Raw genomic sequence first — 19,362 nt, 5'->3', positions numbered from 1 at the left:
TAAGGCACGGGAAGGATAAGAAAGATACTTATAACTTGAAGCTTATTGTATAGATGTACTAACTTTCAAGGCATGATTTTTGTTAGGTTGTTAAGTTTATTCATTTGCAACTTTTGTTAATTAAGAAAAAAAATCAAATCACATTTAACTTGTTTTAAAGAATATTTTAATTCGTTATTTAAAATAATAAAATTTCAACAAAAATTAAATCAGAGTTTGAAAATGTTTAATAAGTTTAAATATAAAGTATTACGTTTTCTCACGTTTATAGATTTTAAGCAAAATCACAAAAGTAGACTATCTAATAAGAAAAATGGAAAAAAATTATGATATTATTAATATATTCCTGAAAAATTTTTAAAACAATATAAATTATAATTAAACAATTAATCAGAAACAATATGTAATATTTTACATTCAAAACCAACTTTTACTATGAAAAAGTATAAAAAAAGGCAATATCCAAAGTATCTAGAACATTTCTTTGAAAATATGACAGTAAACATTTTCTAGAAATAACTGACTACAAATTTTTTCAAAAAAAAAAAAAAAAAAAAAAAATGTCAACAAGTTAACAAGAAGATTTCATCATCAAATTAAGCGTAGAAGAGTTTCCAAAAATCCCAGCCAACAACCTTAGTAGGAACGCTCCCATTGAAATATCCAAACGGATGTACAAATACCTCACATGAGCCTGACTTTGGGTTGTAATTCACCGAATCGCATTTCAGTTGGCTGCACTGTGCCAAACAACTCTTTACAGATTTTTTCTCAAAAGATAACAGAGCCGTCTGGATCAGTCTGCGGTCTACCAATCTGTTCCATAGTTTACTGTCTGAATTATTTTGAAAAGAGGTTGCATGAATTTTGCTGCACAGTATCACTAATATATCATAATCAAACGAACCTTTACTTCTAGCTTCATAGACAAGCAGCTCACAAACGTTTAAAGACGCCCCGGCATTTATTCTCTGTTGAATTATAATGTACCTCAGGGCGGGTATGTTAGCATTACATTTCACAGTGTATGCATCTGAGATAGTAATAAAGAATTCGTACTGGTTGCAAATGTAGTAGGTTCCTCTCTGAGGGGTGTTGCCAGCATTTGAGCCTCCGGCTATGAAATGAGACATGTAGCCGACTGAATTGTTTAGAAAGAGAATTAGTTATGTAGTAAATTTACTATTTTTTAAGTCAGTTTTATTCCTGCAGTATCAACCAATGAATTGGCATAAATAAAACAAGTTGTAAAAAAGTTATCTTAGGCCACGCTCATGTATTTAACACTGGTGCTTGCATCTCTAAATTAGCATTTTATTTCGAGATAGTAGTTGAGCCTAATTATTATATATAATCACTCAAATAAATAATTGACAATAGCAACTCACAAGAATATGCATCTGTAATAAGAGTCATTCTGTCTATGAAGTATGGTGCCTCCAGGTCCACCATCAGCCACGCCACTTCAGACAGTCCACCGCCTAAAAAACATCCGCAGTTGTGGCTGTCGTTGCTTAGTCGGCCGTCCGTGGCCCCGCGAGCGTTGAAACAAACGTTGTTGTTTATGTACACTGAATCTCCAGTAGAGTTCTTTAAGAGAGCTAGATTTTTATCTAAAATTTGAAGAAAATTTATTTTAGCTTTAGGAAATATTTTATCGTAATTTCTGTTTTGTTGTTTCCTAAGAAGAATAATTTTATTAACGTTAAAATTGGTTTCAAGAAAGTATTAGGATTTAAAATTGTTTTGTAATGAAATTTTTATTAATAGCAGTTGATATAACGTTGAATAGAAGGTCGGAATTAAAAGTAAAAAAGACCTAGAGCAAGGAAAAAGAGGTGGCACTTACTGCCTAACTAATTTTCCTACTACCTACTCCTTAATTTTTATCAATTTTTTACGATTCGCAAGACACGATTGGCCCTTTAAAAAATTTGGCAAACATTATTTTTAGTCAGAATATAATTTACAATTTAAGTTTTTTTTCTCATTTTTCTACATGTCTGTCTGATCTACTTTAAATTTGACACTGGATATATTTATTTACTGACTCAAATTCATTCAAAGTGATTGAAATGTTAAATTTAACCAGCAATAGCGTTTTGAGAGTAGGCCAAAATTATTAGAACAAACAAACGCATTTCACGAAGTTTTAATGAAATTATTCGAAAAAATTTTTTTTTATTTATTTAAATGTTTAATTAAATTTATTTTTAAATTAATTAATTTTTATTTTTATATAATAAATTAATTTTTAATTAAATTTTACGAATTAAGGAATATTTTAACATAAAAAATTATCTATCGCTCATTGGAGAGAGTTAAAATCTCCAAGTTTTGTACAGATATAACGCTTTTATTACAAAAATTTTAGTAGTTAGTAAAGTTTAGATAAATTTTTATATTTCTTAGTCTCAAAATTCTAAAAAACTTTGTCAGATAATAAAAGATATATTTATAGACAAAAATTCAAACACATGATCAAATTACTATGACAAAATAACTCAACAGTTGACGGCATGATTTGAAGAAAAACATTTATTCCACATTGCTTGTTTAAGAATTGAATGCTTATGAATCAATTATTTCTCTATACCTATTTCTTTGTTTCGAATCTGAAGTTTCGTAAAATACGAGTTTGAAGATGATGATGGTTTTGAAGAGAGTCTTAATGATTTATCAAACTTAAGTAGTCTTCAAACTAAAAATTGTATCAATTGTTGTTGGAAAAATAATATTTTTCTTTCTGAAACTTTTGGTAATATTTTGAAAAGTTTGATGGTGTAATGGTTAATGTGCCTGGCCATGCTGTTGAAGTGACCGGGTTTGAATACAAAGAAATCCACAACTACCACATGAAATCTATTTGAGTCACTGTTTCACATGTTTTTAACATACATCACGAGAAAATTGTGAAACAAATTAAAAAATATTTCACTATACAAATTAACGAATGTTCTTTCTTCAATAAAATTATTTTTTCTAATTAAAAATGAAAAAAAAAACAATATTTACAACCTGAACAATCGATGTAAGAAAAGAACAGACAGGACGACATGAACCACATCGCTAAAAATCGTTTTAACATCCTGAAAATTCTAAAAATTATGTATATTAAATTCTCAACAATTATCATATTTATTTATTTTTGTAGCAGCTAAACAATTACTTCTTTTCTATGTATTCAATTTTAAGTATGTGAATACAATTTCTCAGTTAAAAAGTTTTATTTAAAAATTATCTGATCAATTAATCAAATTTGCATGTGAAAGCGGAACTTGGTATTGTATCGGTCTAGTGAATTGTTGAAAATTAATGAAAACATTTTAAAAAATATATTTCCATATAAAAATATTACTTTATTTTTAAATTTTCATAAAAAAAACAAGTTGAAACATGTACAAATTAGACTTGTAAACAAATTCATTGCGTTCATTGGCAATGTTTTCTTAAATTATGCTGTCATGGTCAGCCAGGATCATTCAGCAGCTTTTGACGATAATAATCATCAAATGCTTATTGACAGACTTGAAATAGAATATGGAATCACGGGATCTGCCTTATCCTGGTTTCATTCCACTCTTCTTCTCGCTTCACCTTATCTATTGAGTTCCCCAAGGATCCGTCCTTGGTCCCATTTTTTTTCGCTACTCACACCTCTCCTATTTCTAATATCATCAACTCGTTTGGCTCACTCTTTCAACAATACGCTGATGACACATGTATAACAGCTGAAATTCCCACTTCTAATCATATATCTCAGCTTGACAACTTAAATGCATGCTCGATTCTGTTTCCTGAGACGTGTCTCTTGTTGTCTGCCAGGTATGTCTATAGAATAGTCCTGAATTTGTTTTTTTCGGGTGCTTCTTGTATGTCCGTAGACAATTTGTCATTTTCGGTTAATTAAATTTTCACGTTTGTATAATTTTGTAAAAAATAATCGTACAATTTTCGACTTTTTTTTGTATTTTGAAATTTTATACTGTCTATTCAGTACAAGTATGTATATAATAAGAAAAAAACATTAATTCAGTCGTATTTATTATTTGTTTATATTTCTATCATAAATTCAGTAATGTGTGTATTATATGTGTGAATATATTTCTAAGTACGTCTTTGTGTATGTGTGTGTTTGTGTGCCCGCGTGTGTTTCTATGAACCCAAATTAAAAAATTTATTCCTCGAAGTTTAAAATTTTATTTTAAGTCTATATAACCCACATTCAATCACCCTTCTATAAAAAAAATCAAGAATTTCAATTATTCCATAATTTATTCGTTATCAATATTGTAGTTGTTCGGTCTAAATTACTTTGTTTTCTTAGTTATTAGGCTTTTGTTATCTGATACTCTGTTGTTGTTAATGTTGCGGCTGTTGTTGTTGTAATCTTTGTTGTCGTTTCTTTGGTTGTTAACACTTTTAGTTTTAGTCTTAGGAGTTTTTTTATTTTTTTTTCTGTTTTTGTTATTATTTTTATATTTTGGGTTGGTTCTGTTTCTAGTTCGGTCTATTTCGTCTAAGTTGATGGCTTTGTTGAGGTCTTCGTGCAAGCTGGGCGACTCCACATTTTTGCGATTACTGCTACCATTTCTGACTCTTTTAGTCTTACTTTTGAATTTCTTTTTCGCTTTTTTATATTTTTTATCGTTTGATTTCTCACTGATATTGTCATTTTTTTCATTCTTAACAGTGACGTCACCACCGTTACTTTCATGTTTATTTATGACGTCATCGTCGACGTTTGTATACTTGTCTGCGTCAGAGGGCCAAAAATCTTCCTCAACTTCAGGGTTTACGTTGAAGTAGCTGCTGGTGGAGGTTGTAATGGATTTGGTTGAGGTTTTTGGCGAGGTTGAGTTGGAGTTGGAGTAAGCGTCTGTGAACGTTTTATTTTCCGAAGTCTGTATATGTTCGTCAGTTTGAAGCACGGAACCTCTCGCGCTGTTGTTGGTGTAGGTGGTGTTTTTTTGTGTGAGAGTGATGTTTGTGAAGCCAATTATATTGTTGTTGTTGTCGTTGCTGTTGTTGTTGCTGTTGTTGTTGTTGTTGTTGCTGTTGTTGTTGTTGTTGCTGCTGCTGCTGTTGTCTTTGCTGTAGTTTTTCCTGGTGGCAAGAGTGTTTTTATTCGAGATAGTTTTTGTTGTCATGTTAGGTTTGACCTTTTTATTAGAAACATCTGACGACTTCTTGTTGAATGTTGTTGTTGTGAGGCTACTGTTGTTGTTAGTTTTTGTCGTGTTAAGTGCATTCTTGTTGTAAGATGTTGTTTCATTTAAAAATCTGTTGTTGTTGTTGTTGTTAGTGTTGGGTGTGATTTTTTTGTTGGCCATACTTGCATTTGTAGTAGCAATGGTGTTTTTGTTGTTAATTGCTCTTGACCGATTTGGGGTATAGTTAGTAGCGTTAAATTTCGTAATGACGTTAATTGTTTTGCCACTGATGTTGACATGCGTGTTGTTGTTTGTGTTGATGTAAGTGTGGGTTGTTGTTGTGTTTAGTTGTCCTTCTTTGTGCGCGGTGTTGTTTCCACTGGTGAAGATGTGACTAGTTTTGCTGATCTGGTTGAATCTTTTGTTTTTGCGGTTTTTGCTTTTTTTGTTGCCTTTTTTGCGTTTGTTGCTTTTGTTTTTGTTGTTTTTTTTGTTGTTGTTATTTTTGTTGTTGTTGTTGTTATTTTTGTTGTTTTTTTTGTTCTCCGTACGATCTGGTGTTATTCACGAGAGAAGTTATTAATCTTTACTTGTAACAACTTAACGATTTTTGTCGAATTTACTAATAAGCAGGCTATAGATCAACCAACCAATCTTCAAATCAACCAATCATTCAACAAACCATTCATTCAATTAACCAACCAACCAGTCAGTCAACCAAGCAACCAACCATTCAACAAACAACCAACCAGCCAGCCAACCGACCAACCAACCAACCATTCAATAAACCAACCAACCAGCCAGCCAACCAGCCAACCAACTTTTAGGTTTCGACAGGCACAGAGCCCCCACACACCACATATTTGTCCCACACATCGTACCCTCTGCGCCTCTCGTAACTCCGTTTGCTTGGCACATCATATTTGGTGGCAACAGACACCACAAAGTTTGGCAAACTTGGTTAATTTTTTCATTGGCCTTCATACAAAAAAAAGAAATATACACCTCCAATAAAAGTAAAATCATGTCTTTCGTTAAAAAAAAATCACAGATATCTAGAAGTTTTTTCATTTTATCTTATGCTGAATTTGTTTCATTCAATTTTTTATTTATTGGAATTAGATAAGAAAATATTTGTAGGATTCTTTTGCATGTAAAGGTGAAGCTATTTACCGGGCAATGTACGTAATTTTTTCCGTAGGCATATTTGCACTGCTTATCTGGAGTAAGCATCTCTCCAACCCGTGTCATCTTGATATTTCTTGGTATATTAGCTCCAGTGTAATATTTCGAAGGCCTATTTAGCAGGCAGTTCGTTTTCCTACTTTTATCGTTGAGTGTGTGTGTTTGTGTGTGTTTGTGTGTGTAGGTGTGTGTGTGTTTGTGTAGGTGTGTGTGTGTGTGTGTGTGTGTGTGTGTGTGTGTGTGTGTGTGTGTAGGTGTTTGTGTGTGTGTAGGTGTAGGTGTTTGGGTGTGTGCGGCTTTGTATAAATGTTAAATATAAAAACTTTTCAATAGAAAAATAATAATCCTATATATAATAAAAAAAATAATAATAAAACAAACTTCTTATTCATTTCCGTCACGTGTGCAGCAATCTGCTGCGAGCTGCAAGTCGAAAATCGGACGGAGTTCCTCATCTTCAGGCCCCCCTCGATGGGCAGCCTGAAAGATGCCATTATGAACTGGTCATCATCATTACATGTTGCACGGCTTCTTGGGTCTACTTGACTGTCATGGACTGCACCTAGACTGTTTGGGGGGGGGTTTAGATTTGTTCGGTAGGATGGCTGGTTAGTCTGCTGGTCGATCATTTATTCGTTCGTTCGTTCGTTCATTCATTCATTCATTTATTCATTTACTCACTCATTCATTTAATCAATCAATCAATTACTCAATGACTCACTCGCCCATTCATTTATAAATACATATAATATTATTTGAAGTATTTTTATAGCGCTATATTAAAAAGAATGAAACTCTGAGAGAGAAAAAAATATGGCTGCTAACGTGTGTGCAATTTCGTGTGCCAAAGTATCAGAGGCCTGTATGAGTCCTATATCCCTGATAACAGCTCCCATCTTTTCCGGTCTGCACATGGATTTCCCGAATGTTATCCCAGAAACCTCTTCCATGTTCTGGCTGAGTTGATGGGAAGGTTGGAAAGTGGTGATGACGACGATGGTGATGATGATTGTGATGACGATGAAGACGATGATGACGATGCTGATATGATGAGAATGAAGACAATGATGATGAAGACGAGGATGACAATGTTGATGACGATGATGATGACGACGATGATGATGATAATACGAACTCAGTAAGTAAAATGGCTAAATCATAATCTCGGTCTGGAGTTAGTGGTGCTTCGCTGGACAGCCACATCTCAAAATCATGTAGTAAGGTCGAAGAACTTTTAGCTGAAGAAAAATCGTATTGGTCCTATGGTTGAAAAATAAAAAAAAATTATATCAACTACTAAATTGTTAATGATTTTTTATAAAATGATATTTAAGCGTTAATAATTATCATCAATAGCGGTTTAAATTATTAAAATGTTTTTATGAAAAGTTGTTAGTAAGTGTAAGTAAAGCGATGTCATCAAAGGTTAATTCATCTTAATTTGTAGCCCACACTTTGACAAACATTCTGTTTATTTAGTTAGTATGTATGAAAATTAACAAATTCTTCAGATACAATAATAAACTCAATTTTTGGAGTATTTGATGATTAATCGTGTCAAAGGTCGAAGATGGGTCCAGGCAGATCGTAGCAGCACAGCTCCGGTTAGCACAAATTTTAGTGAGATTGTGTAAGTGGAAAAGTACACTTTCTGAGGAGAAACAAGGACGATATGCGGAATGGAAAGTTGCGAAATGTGAAGAAGTGGTAGCCTAAGTAATGACTCTGTTCAAAGCCAAACGCTCAAGAATTTTAGAAAAAATAGACAATTTTGAGATGGGGCGATAGTCTGATGAGTCTGATGGATCAAGGTTAGATTTTTTAAAGAGCAGATAAACTTGGACAGTCTTGAAAGTAGTAGATAAAACGCCTTTGCTAAAATAAAGATTATCAAGTTTTGAGATCACAAGAGCAAGGATTGAAGAAAATTTTTTAAGAATAACAGTAGGTTAAACATCAAGAGAAGATGAAGGTATGGGTTTTAATACCTCTGAAGCCGAATCAGCAGAAAAGGCGTTGAATATATCTGTTGAATGTTGTCTGTGTTTTAGAGGTGCTATGTTAGTCGTTTCTATATTGTCTTTGATTGACTGATGTGTGTCATGAAACTTTATTTGAATAAAATATAACAATTTTATCTAAATTGTCAATTACTAAAATCAAGTTTAACAATGTATTACAAATTTGAAATGAAAACCAACAGTTTACTCAAATTTATAACATTTTAAATTTCGGCTCAGCTAGTATTTGAACACAGTCTGGACGTCATAGTGACGAATATATATGTATACATAACTAATTTTCTAAATATCTGAATTTTTTCTAAAATTCGCGTTACAAATTTTTTTTTCAACATTTGAAATTTAAATTCGGATTTTCAGAAAATCTATATTCTGGTTCAATATTTTTGCCTCAACAGTTGCTCCATATAGGCAGAATTTATATTTAAATATTAAAATGATAATATTGAAATTAATAAAATTATTATTTACAGTTTTATTAATGTTTTATGATCATAGTTTTTATATTATTATGTTTTGAGAATAGTACTTATAAACAGAAATAAATTTTTCAGAAAAATCTCCTCGAACTCAGTCCAATCATATCCAAATCTGAAATTTACATTTAGGGCTTTTTTTTGCTTAGAGGAGTGTTCAACATTTGACAAACAATCACCATAGGGTAATTTAAATGGAGATTATCTTTGCATTCAAACTCAGTCACAACAAATTTAGACCTGCTGCTCTACCGCTACGCTACAAACGAATTAAGAGATCTCTTCAAAATAAAAATACGAGTGGATGGAATAATGAATGAATAGATGAACGAACGAACAAAAGAACGAACGATCAAATGGATGAACGAACAAATAAAGGAATAAACAAACGAACGAACGAATGAACGAACAAATGAACGAACGAACGAATGAATGATATTACCTTTCTGAAATAAATTTCACTGATTAACATTGTTATATTGAGGTTTTCAAGAGTTTTATAACGATCATTCACCTAAAAATAAATTCAACTTATGAAAAATTTATAAATAAATAGAAGAAGTTAATTAAATAATTAATTAACTAATTAATCAATTAGCTAATTAATTAATTAACTTATTAATCAATTAACTAATTAAATTTTAAGATAGACGTTTAAATTAAATATGTAAATAAAACATTTTTATTAAAATCTGGGATATTTTTTGGTATCAAACCTTTGTTACACTAGAACCTTCAAATGTTATAAATTATACTGAATAATCTATAACTAATCTTTTTAAATGAAATATAATTGATAAGATATCAATTATAAAAGTCTATCCAACTTCTTTTATCAGGCTTAGCAGGTAGTTTTGGATCTTAAACTTCGTAACATCCTCGCCATCATCCGGATTTATCTCCCTCCATCTGAGATTCATTTAGAATTTTAAAATTTTAATTTTTTTCCACAATTATCATTTTTAATTATAATTATTAAATAACTAATATTATATAGTTTTTCGACAGACAAAATGGTTTAATGTTTGGCAAGTTGGGCGCATAGAACAGAGTGTTTGTTTCGTGTGTATGTGACAATCACGAGCAGAATCTTCTCACTACCAAACCAGCCCAGCACCGATGCCTCATTGAAACTTATCACTCTCAAGCTAAATTAAGAAACGTTTTTATTATTTTTAAAATTTTAAATTAAACTCTGAAAATCAAAAAAAAATTGCAGAAACAGGGCAATCCTTAGACAAACTTTTTGGTTGTAGAATAATCGACAACTATAAATAGTTGAACGTAAAGTGGTGTTCCTAACGGTATGACTCCTCTACTACCACCATAATTATTATTATTATTATTATTATGTGAATTTATTGTTGGTGTTTTTGGAAAATCGCCAAAAAATGTCTTTTTATTCCCGTAAGTAAAGATGTCTTTGCCAAGAGTATTGGTTATATCGCGGTCGAATGGATTTCCAAAGTTGGTCGTATAGCCATTTTTATTGTTGTTGTTGGTACCAAAGTTTTTGCTGATGTCAGTGTTAAATAGATTGTTGTAGTTGGTGTAACCGTTGTTGTTGTTGTCGAAACGTTTGTTGATGTCAGTGTTGAAACGTTTGTTGAAGTTAAAAAAACCGTTGTTGTTGTTGTTGTTGTTGTTGTTGTTGGTATCAAAATTTTTGCTGATGTCAGTGTTAAATAGATTGTTGTAGTTGGTGTAACCGTTGTTGTTGTTGTCGAAACGTTTGTTGATGTCAGTGTTGAAACGTTTGTTGAAGTTAAAATAACCGTTGTTGTTGTTGTTGTTGGTATCAAAATTTTTGCTGATGTCAGTGTTAAATAGATTGTTGTAGTTGATGTAACCGTTGTTGTTGATGTTGTTGTTGTCGTTGTTGTAGTATTTGTTGTTGTTGTCGATGTAACTGTTGTTGTTTTGTACATCGTAGTCGTTATATTTACCGTTGTAAATGTCATTGTTACTGTTTTTATTGTTATTGTTGTAGTTGTCAGTGTAATAGTTGTTGTTATTATTATCATTATTGTTCCTATCGTGAGTTATAAACCTATTACGTATTGGAAAGCTGCTAAATGTGTCTTTATTTTCATTGTCTTTCGTTGTTGTCGCTGCTGTTGCTGGTTGCCACGAAGATGTTCTGATCGGTAATAATAATTTTGATTAATATTTTTAATTATAGCAAAAATAATTATATTTATAATTATATTTATAATTATAATTATAGTTATAATTATAATTATAATATGCTTATCAAGGTAATTAATAAATCTCTAGTGATTGTTCTTTTTTGAATTTGTCGTTGATAACAGAGGCACAAAAACATGCAAAAATATCAAGAATCAGCAGCACGTATCACGCATATCATACTGCGTGAAAATGTCGGGGAGTTGTTTGAATTCGAAACAGGTCACTGCAACATCAGGGCCAGACGCCTTACTCGTTACTCTATCATCTGGTCGCCGTATTATCATTATAATTATTAGTAATAGTAGTAGTAGTAGGTAGTAGTAGTAGTAGTAGTAGTAGCAGCAGCAGTAGTAGTAGTAGTAGTAGTAGTAGTAGTAGTAGTAGTAGTAGTAGTAGTAGTATAGTAGTAGTAGTAGCAGTGTATTATATAAGATTTGAAGTTTTGAAACTTTTCTTACTCAGAATCAGGGCTGCGGAAGGAATTATCTTGAAGGAAAAAAAATATTTTTTTATAACTTTTTCTAAAATAGAAATGATGATGAAGATAATGACGATGATAATGATGATGATGATGGTGGTGGTGATGATGATAGTGGTGGTGATAATAATGATGATGATAGTGGTGGTGATGATAATGCCGATAATGATGATGATAAAAGAAATTCTAGGTTTGTCCATTAAAACATTATCTTTAAAAAACGACATATTTCGTGAATGTTAAAAGTTCATTTTTTGCTAAATATTTCTCAAAAGTGTCAACAACGCGCACACACGCACACATACGCACACACACATACACACACATACACACACAGACACACACGAATCACAGACATTGTACATGACAGGCCGGAGTATCTTGCAATCGAATCTGGTCAGTGCGACGCAAAACCAGACGCCTCTAACCATTAGGCTGTCTGTCACTCTTATGGTTAATTATTCATTTTCTAAATGTAAAACTCGCTAAAATTGTAAAACTTCACCTCTTTTCTGTCGAGTAGACCGCCTCAAGATGCCTCTCTCCTCACCATTGCCAAATTTCAGGGCGAAAGTTAAATAGCTCTTTTATGAAAAAAATATTTTTATCAGTAATTATTTTTCAAGAATTATTTTCCACCCATTTCATTTGCTCATGATTAAATTTAATAATGGATTGGAACGTGAACTTGAAACCAAAAAAGAGATTTAATTTAATTAAACATTTACTCATTTAATAATGATAATTCATCAAAATTTTTTAATAATGATACTACACTACTTACACTACTACTATTACTACTACTACTACTACCTACTACCTACTACTAATACTACTACTGCTGATACTAAAGCTGCTACTACTGCAGCTACTACTTAGTAGTGATAGTAACCGTAGTATCACTTTTATTATCACTAATAAAAATGAACAACAACAACAAAATCAACAACAACAACAACAATAATAATAATAAAATACCTCTTTAGATCTTTGCCAGCCTTCAGATATGTTTTCAACATCTAATAAGGCTAACAACAAAAGCAAGACCAGCTCTGATTTACGTAACATGTAGCATGGGTTTCTCATATTTCTTCTGGCTTATTGCAGAGAAAAATTTTCAAATTCTAGTTTATTCATCATTATTTTTTTGTGTTGCAAAAGTACCATATTAAAATTATTAACTATTGTTACTTTATTATATTTTTTCCTGTATTTTAATGATTTATCATCATTTTAACGTTGGTTTATCAAAATCCGTTAACAGAGCGACGTTAAAATACAAAGAAATATTAGTATTTCAGCTACTATTATAGCAGCGACTGACTAGTCCGTGTTAACTTGTAAACGATATGAATGAGAGAACGAATGAATGATTGGATGAATGATTGGATGAATGACAGGATGAATGATTGAAAGAGTGATGGATCGGATGGCTCAACGAATGAATGAATGAAAAATGGATGAAGTGTTTACGGAAATTTTTAAAAATAAACAAAAATTGTAGACTTAATGAGGGAGTAATTGAGAGATTGGATGATAGTAAATGAATGAGTGAATGAATGAGTGAATGAATGAGTGACAGAATGAATGACAGAATGAATGACAGAATGAATGACAGAATGAATGAATGATTAAACAGATGAATGAACGACAGAGAAAAAAAGTAAAGACAAACAAACTCCACACAGCGTTCTGGCGATCAATTATTCAACACATTAGATGAATTTGGAGTTGAATTTTTTTGGGATTTTTAATTCAAATCAAGTTTTCTTCTTACAATCGATCTCTCGCTCATGTATTGAACTATCTCTCTCTCTCTTTTTCTCTCTCTTTCTCTCTCTCTCTCCTTCTCTTTCTTTCTTTCCCATCCATTCTTTTACTGTTTCTCTTTCACTCTCTCTTTCTCTCTCTTTCCCTCCTTCTTTCTCTCTCCAGCTTTTTCCATTTTTCGTTATGTGATTTTTTTGAGCTTCAATGACATAATTCACACTTAATTAAGAACGATTTCTGATCAATTTTTTATCTTAAAAATCCTAAAAAATACTGAATCATCGTTAACTCTGTGAATTCTGTAAATTTTTATTTTTCAAGATAAAACCGACAGAGTGCAGTATATCATGAAGCTATTATTAATCGTAGATGCTATAGCTATCATCATCGTCGTCGTCATCTTTGTCATCATCATCCTTAATTTTAATAATTTCAATTATATCATTCCAATTGGAATGAATTAATTCCAAAATCATTCTCACTAAAGATTAGACTGTTGTCTCTAGAAGCTAGTGGAAAGAGTAGACAAAAGTCTTCATATTAAGGAGAAGAAGTTGAAGTAGAGAGATGAAATTTTTTAAATGGTATCTCAAAGTGACCGCGTTCGAATGCAAAGTCATTATACTAGATTTTTGATTTTAAATGTTTATATTATTATTATTATTATTAGATTGCGATTAATAATTCGAATGTATGAAACATTATCATTGTATTTTTTAACGGTTTTTAAAATGTTTCGAATAATTTAGCTATTAAAAATAATAATTTTTAAAATTTATTTAAAAAAAACTACAATAATCCTCATTCGTCCATTTGTTTGTTTATTTCACTGATTCATTAAGTCAGTCAGTCATCAATTAATTCATTCATTCATCAATTTGTTAATTCATCCATCCATCAATTAATTCCTTCATTCATTAATTCATTCGTTTGTTTGTTCATTCACTGAATTGTGAATGCATTTGCAAGTTTCCTTGTACTGATGGCAATCTTCACAATTCATCGGCATAAATATAATCTTTGCCTGTTAAGTTGGATGAATAAAAGTACAATTTAAACATAATTGAAGTGAAATGATCGTGATTTAAGTCAACAAAATGTAATTATGATGATGATGCTGTGATAGTAATGATGATGATGATGATGGTCTGATGGTGGTGTGATGATAATAATGATGATGATGATTAGGATGGTGTGATGATGATGGTCTGATGATGATGATGATGATGATCGTGTGATGATGATGATGACAAACTAACCAGTATGTTTGCTTCTGTCAACTGGTTTATCTTCCGTGAGTAAGTGCCTGTGACCCCTTATTGAGATGAAGAACTCTTGCAGGGAGTTCAAATCTAGGGCCTTCCTATCAAAATCTGAATCGTCAGGCCTGATACTGTACTCTCTGTTGCCTATTCTGTAACTTCCAAACTGTGTTTGTGTGTGTGTGTGCGTGTGTGTGTATGTGTGGTGTGTGTTGCAGATAAAGAAAGATTAATAAAAATTCTCTTTCTTTTACTAAAATTATCTCTCTCTCTCTCTCTTTCTCTCTCTCTCTCTTTTCATTTCCGTTTCTTTCACTCTTTCCATCTTTATTTGTGCAAAAAATTGTGAAAATAATAATTCAAAAAAGATTTTCTTACAATGGTCAACCTCCCGTGAATAGATTTGTTCCTAGCGACAGAGAAGGAAGCGTGATAATCATTGTCGCTATACAGACTGAAACTCTGTTTGAAAAAAAAACCAGTTTCATTAAAAAATTTATAAAATCGTTTTAACAGGCAAATGAGTAATTAGGTGATGATTTATGGTATTTATGTGCGTGCGTGTGTGCGTGTGTGTGCGTTTGTGTGTGTTTGTGTGTGTGTGTGCGTGTGTGTGTGTGTGTTTGTGTGCGTGTGTGTGTACCTCTTCCTCCTTAGGCTTCCAGACAGTGTCCTCGCCATCTGAAGCCACAATGACCATCACGTCGTCCATCCGATCCTTCTTCTTCTCCAGATCCAGCAGGACGGTCTTGTTCTCGTCTATCGGAAGACGGATCTGGAAACTCTCTGGAAGTTTTTCTCCGTTGTACTCCTCTTCCCATTCCACCTCAACCTCTGGAATTTGGAAAAAATGTGAGATCGGACAAATTTGGAATTAGAAATTTGTGAAAATTGCTAATTTAATTCATTAGCGGTGAAAGGGGAACAGATGTTTGGGATCAATAACCGTAAAAATAATGACTTCATTTCAGAGTTGTGAAAATTTTAACGTTTAATTAAGCTTTATTTAAATAATGGAAAAAAATCTCAAATTTTTAAAAATTAACTTTCTAGCTAAAAAATTTTTCTCTAAAAACAAGAGAAGAAAATTTGAGATACCGCTAAACGGAAAATTTTTTTTCTTATTGAGTTGAGTAACTCAAAGGAAAAAATATCAAACACACACACACACACACAAACACAGACAGACACAAACACACAACCACAGACACACACAACCACAGACACACACACACACACAAACAAACACACACACAAACACAGACACACACACACACACAAATAAACACACACATCAAGCATCTTATCTGCTGCACAATCATGTCAACTAACCTTTATATTCAATTTCTTCTTGCCCCAAACAGGTCACCAAACTGAATGAAAGTGTTAAAAATATCTGGAAAATCCTCATCATCATTGGGTGAGTGCTCGTAATGATTTGAAAAAATTCCGTTCAGACTGCTAACAACCGTGCACACACACGCAGAAAAAGGCTAAAAACGAACTAATTAATTAACTAACTAATTAATTAATTAATTAATTAATATAATTGATAAATGCAAGTAATTATAATTTTAAAACTCCCTCTTCATACAATCCTGTCCACTGAACCGTAGTTGATGTTACATATATAAATTTGTCAAGTGACGACGACGACGATGATGATGATGATAATAATAATAATAATGGGAACATCCTTTTATTTTCTAACTCCAAATACCAAATATTAATTATGAAATAATTATAAAATCCTATTTAATCTATTTATTATAATAATAATAATATTAATAAGGATGATGATGATGACTGTTGAAAGGCTCGTACAAATGGAGGCGTGGGCTCTTAAAAATCAACGCGTGGTGAATTCAAATACAAAATTCTGTGTATTTTAGAATACCATTATCAGTATCAAAATTAGTAGTCGTTTTGGTAGCCGCAGTAGCAACAGCAGTAGTCGTATAGGTAGTAGTAGTAGTTGTAGTAGCAGTAGTTTTTGTAGTAGTAGTAGTAGTAGTAGTAGTTGTTGTTGTTGTTGTTGTTGTAGTAGTAGTAGTAGTAGTAGTAGTGGTAGTTGAAGACAGTAAATGTGGTAGTATTTTTTTTCTATGCAAATGATGATACAAATGATACTACTACAATGATACAAATGATACTGCTACAATAATACTAACGATACTACACTGCAATAATAGTGATGAATGATATCATTAAATACGCTAGTATATTTGAAAAATCGCCTGGATTAAAACAAACATTGATGTTTGCAATATATCGATCATTGAAAACATTGTACGGATAGCGGTGATCAAGATTTTACCTCTTTCATATGTAACAATGTACTGTTTGTTTTGTGTCTGTGTGTGTGTTTGTGTGTATGTTTGTGTGTATGTATGTGTGTGTGTGTGTGTGTTTGTGTATGTTTGTGTGTTTGTATGTGTTTGTGTGTGTGTGTTTTATATTACAACTTTACAACTTCCAAGATGATAGATTCTGGATAAATGAACGTCTTATATGGTCTGGTAGAGATGAAGAAGAGGAATTTTTAGTAAAAAAATTGAAAAAATTTCATTGAAAATTTACATCGCATCATTGAAAATTGTTATAAACAACAAGACCAACAACCACATTTAAAATTACAGTAACGAAAAATTTTGAAAAAAAAGAGCTTTAAATAAACGCCGCTAGGCCTTCCATAAATTTCATTTCATTATATATAAGTATAAATTTTCTTAAGTTGAAAATCTGTTTACACTTATTTTCGAAATAAAGTATTTTATTATTTGTATGAAGTTTCTTAAATTTTGGGACAAAATAAAATTTTTACAAAAATTATGGAGCATATTAAAATCCCAAAAGTCAGTTTTTTTCTCTTTTCCAACTCATATTAAAAACATTCATTGTACATTTTTTAAAAGTTAATTTGCAAAGAAATTTTTTCATTTTTATTTATTTTTTTTTCATTTTTCATTTAAAATGGAATAAAAATAACGCCCCTTTTTTGGTGTAAAATTGCGAAAATTTATCATAAAAATCGTTCATCATGGTTTCATTTAATCATTATTAAATTAATGTAATTGAAAAAGTAAAACTACAATACTATTCCTTTACTAATTTAGTTTAGATTAGAATTTTAGATTTGTTATTATAAGATTGATTAAAATAAACATTAAATTAAATGATTGATGTCATTATAGAAAAATAAACTATATTAAATACATATAACGCTTTTTTAGTTGGCTTTGGTAGGCTTTAGTAGCCATTTAAAATTTAAAGTCATTAGATTTAATTTATAATTAATTTATATTTAATTGCCATCATATTATAATTATATATATATATATATATATATATAAAATGAATATCATCACAACTTATTTAACCTACTAACTAAATCATTCATCATTTATTTATTTTTAATTTTTCATTTATTAGTCCATTTATATTTTATTCATTCATTGTTGTTCATTCTTCCATTTCATTCCTTCACTCTTCTGAATTACATCATCAGCAAATAAATAATAATATTTCATCCAAATATTTTATGATATATTTATATATATATAACTTGATACTTGATATGATAACTTGATGTCCTGGTTATGACATTAAACTGACCCTCACTGCCTTGTGAGTGATGTTGGATCATCAAAGGCTAGGCCCACCGCTTATAACTGTGGTTGCGTAAGGAAGGGTGTCCTGTGTAAAAACTAGCCAAATAATAAATGCTTATGATGATGACGGAGAAAACAATGGCCCTCAGTATCCGGCAGAAGAGGGTGCGAAGAATCTCCGGAGACCCAGTCGATGGGGTTGTGGTGCAAGGCCCTGTGGATGGTCTGGCTACTGGCACCCCAATCTATAGTGTGGCGGTGCAAGGCACTATAAATGGAAGGACTACTTGTAGACCAAGGGGTTGGAGGTTTGGTACCTGGAATGTAGGCACGTTGACAGGAAGAAGTTTGGAAGTGGTGGAGGAGCTGCAGAGGAGAATGGTTGACGTGGCTGCATTACAGGAGGTCAGATGGAAGGGTGAGGGTACAAGGTTTGTGGGGGCTAAAGGTGGAAGATATAAGTTGTGGTGGAAGGGGGATGATGGTACGGGAGGAGTTGGTGTGATGGTAAGAGAAGAGTTGTTGGAGCAGGTGTTGGAAGTGAGGCGGAGAAGCAATGGGGTAATTGTGGTGGTGATGGTGTTTGGAAAAGTAATAGTGAGGGTGATATCAGGATATGCTCCGCAACAAAGTAGGAAGGAAGAGGAGAAGGATAGGTTTTATGATGATGTTTCTGACGGGATTGGGCAAGCGGGGTTGAATGAGTTTGTGGTGTTGTTGGGTGATTTGAATGGTCATGTGGGGGCGGATGCAGACATATATGAAGGTGTACATGGGGGATGGGGATATGGTATACGGAATGAGGAAGGGCGTAGAGTGTTGGAGTTAGCGGATGCACACAGCATGGTGGTGGGGAACACTTGGTTCACAAGGGAACCAGCGCGATTGATTACTTATAGGTCAGGGGAACATAGATCGATGATCGACTATATATTGGTAAGGGCCAAACATAGGAAGTATGTGAAGAATGTGAAGGCGATACCTGGTATGTTGCAGCATAGTATGGTTGTGATGGATGTGACATCAAAAGAAATGGGGAGGAGGAAGAAGGATAAGTTTGTGGCAAAGAGAAAGACATGGAAGTTGCAGGATGCAGAGGTGAGGAAGGCATTTGAAGTGAAGGTGGCTGAAAATTGGGAGAGTGGTAAGGATGGAGATGTTTGGGAGAGATACAGGGACTGTGTGTTGGCTACGGCAGATAAAGTATGTGGATGAC

General features: G+C 32.3%; 4 protein-coding genes across 4 annotated transcripts in view; 1 reads left to right on the top strand and 3 right to left on the bottom strand.

The window, feature by feature from the left end:
* Positions 1-274: 274 nt before the first annotated feature.
* On the bottom strand, positions 275-2,141 carry HELRODRAFT_183196 (hypothetical protein; the record flags this gene model as incomplete). Its single annotated transcript, XM_009012230.1, has 5 exons — positions 275-301; positions 636-835; positions 908-1,141; positions 1,389-1,613; positions 2,090-2,141. 5 exons carry the CDS (start codon positions 2,139-2,141, stop codon positions 275-277), a joined length of 738 nt encoding a protein of 245 aa, XP_009010478.1.
* Positions 2,142-4,310: 2,169 nt separating this feature from the next.
* On the bottom strand, positions 4,311-11,934 carry HELRODRAFT_183195 (hypothetical protein; the record flags this gene model as incomplete). Its single annotated transcript, XM_009012229.1, has 12 exons — positions 4,311-5,707; positions 6,035-6,131; positions 6,327-6,474; positions 6,720-6,905; positions 7,164-7,295; positions 7,474-7,598; positions 8,327-8,428; positions 9,278-9,349; positions 9,663-9,744; positions 10,079-10,975; positions 11,206-11,290; positions 11,856-11,934. 12 exons carry the CDS (start codon positions 11,932-11,934, stop codon positions 4,311-4,313), a joined length of 3,402 nt encoding a protein of 1,133 aa, XP_009010477.1.
* A 2,331-nt stretch (positions 11,935-14,265) lies between these two features.
* Positions 14,266-15,952, bottom strand: HELRODRAFT_183194 (hypothetical protein; the record flags this gene model as incomplete). Its single annotated transcript, XM_009012228.1, has 5 exons — positions 14,266-14,297; positions 14,533-14,701; positions 14,914-14,997; positions 15,179-15,369; positions 15,868-15,952. The coding sequence occupies 5 exons, from the start codon at positions 15,950-15,952 to the stop codon at positions 14,266-14,268; spliced, it is 561 nt and encodes a 186-aa protein (XP_009010476.1).
* Positions 15,953-18,284: 2,332 nt separating this feature from the next.
* The window catches only part of HELRODRAFT_183193 (hypothetical protein), a gene marked incomplete at both ends in the record, with an annotated part of 3,442 nt that continues 2,364 nt past the window's right edge, over positions 18,285-19,362 (top strand). Inside the window, one exon of the mRNA XM_009012227.1 lies at positions 18,285-19,151. Within this exon, the coding sequence (XP_009010475.1) occupies positions 18,285-19,151 (867 nt within the window). The remainder of the gene's footprint in view (positions 19,152-19,362) is intronic.

The sequence above is a fragment of the Helobdella robusta genome, assembly GCF_000326865.2.
Source record: "Helobdella robusta unplaced genomic scaffold HELROscaffold_101, whole genome shotgun sequence".
Classification (NCBI taxonomy): Eukaryota; Metazoa; Annelida; class Clitellata; order Rhynchobdellida; family Glossiphoniidae; genus Helobdella; species Helobdella robusta.
The sequence above is the reverse complement of the archived record's forward strand: the minus strand, read 5'-3'. Positions and strand labels throughout refer to the sequence as shown.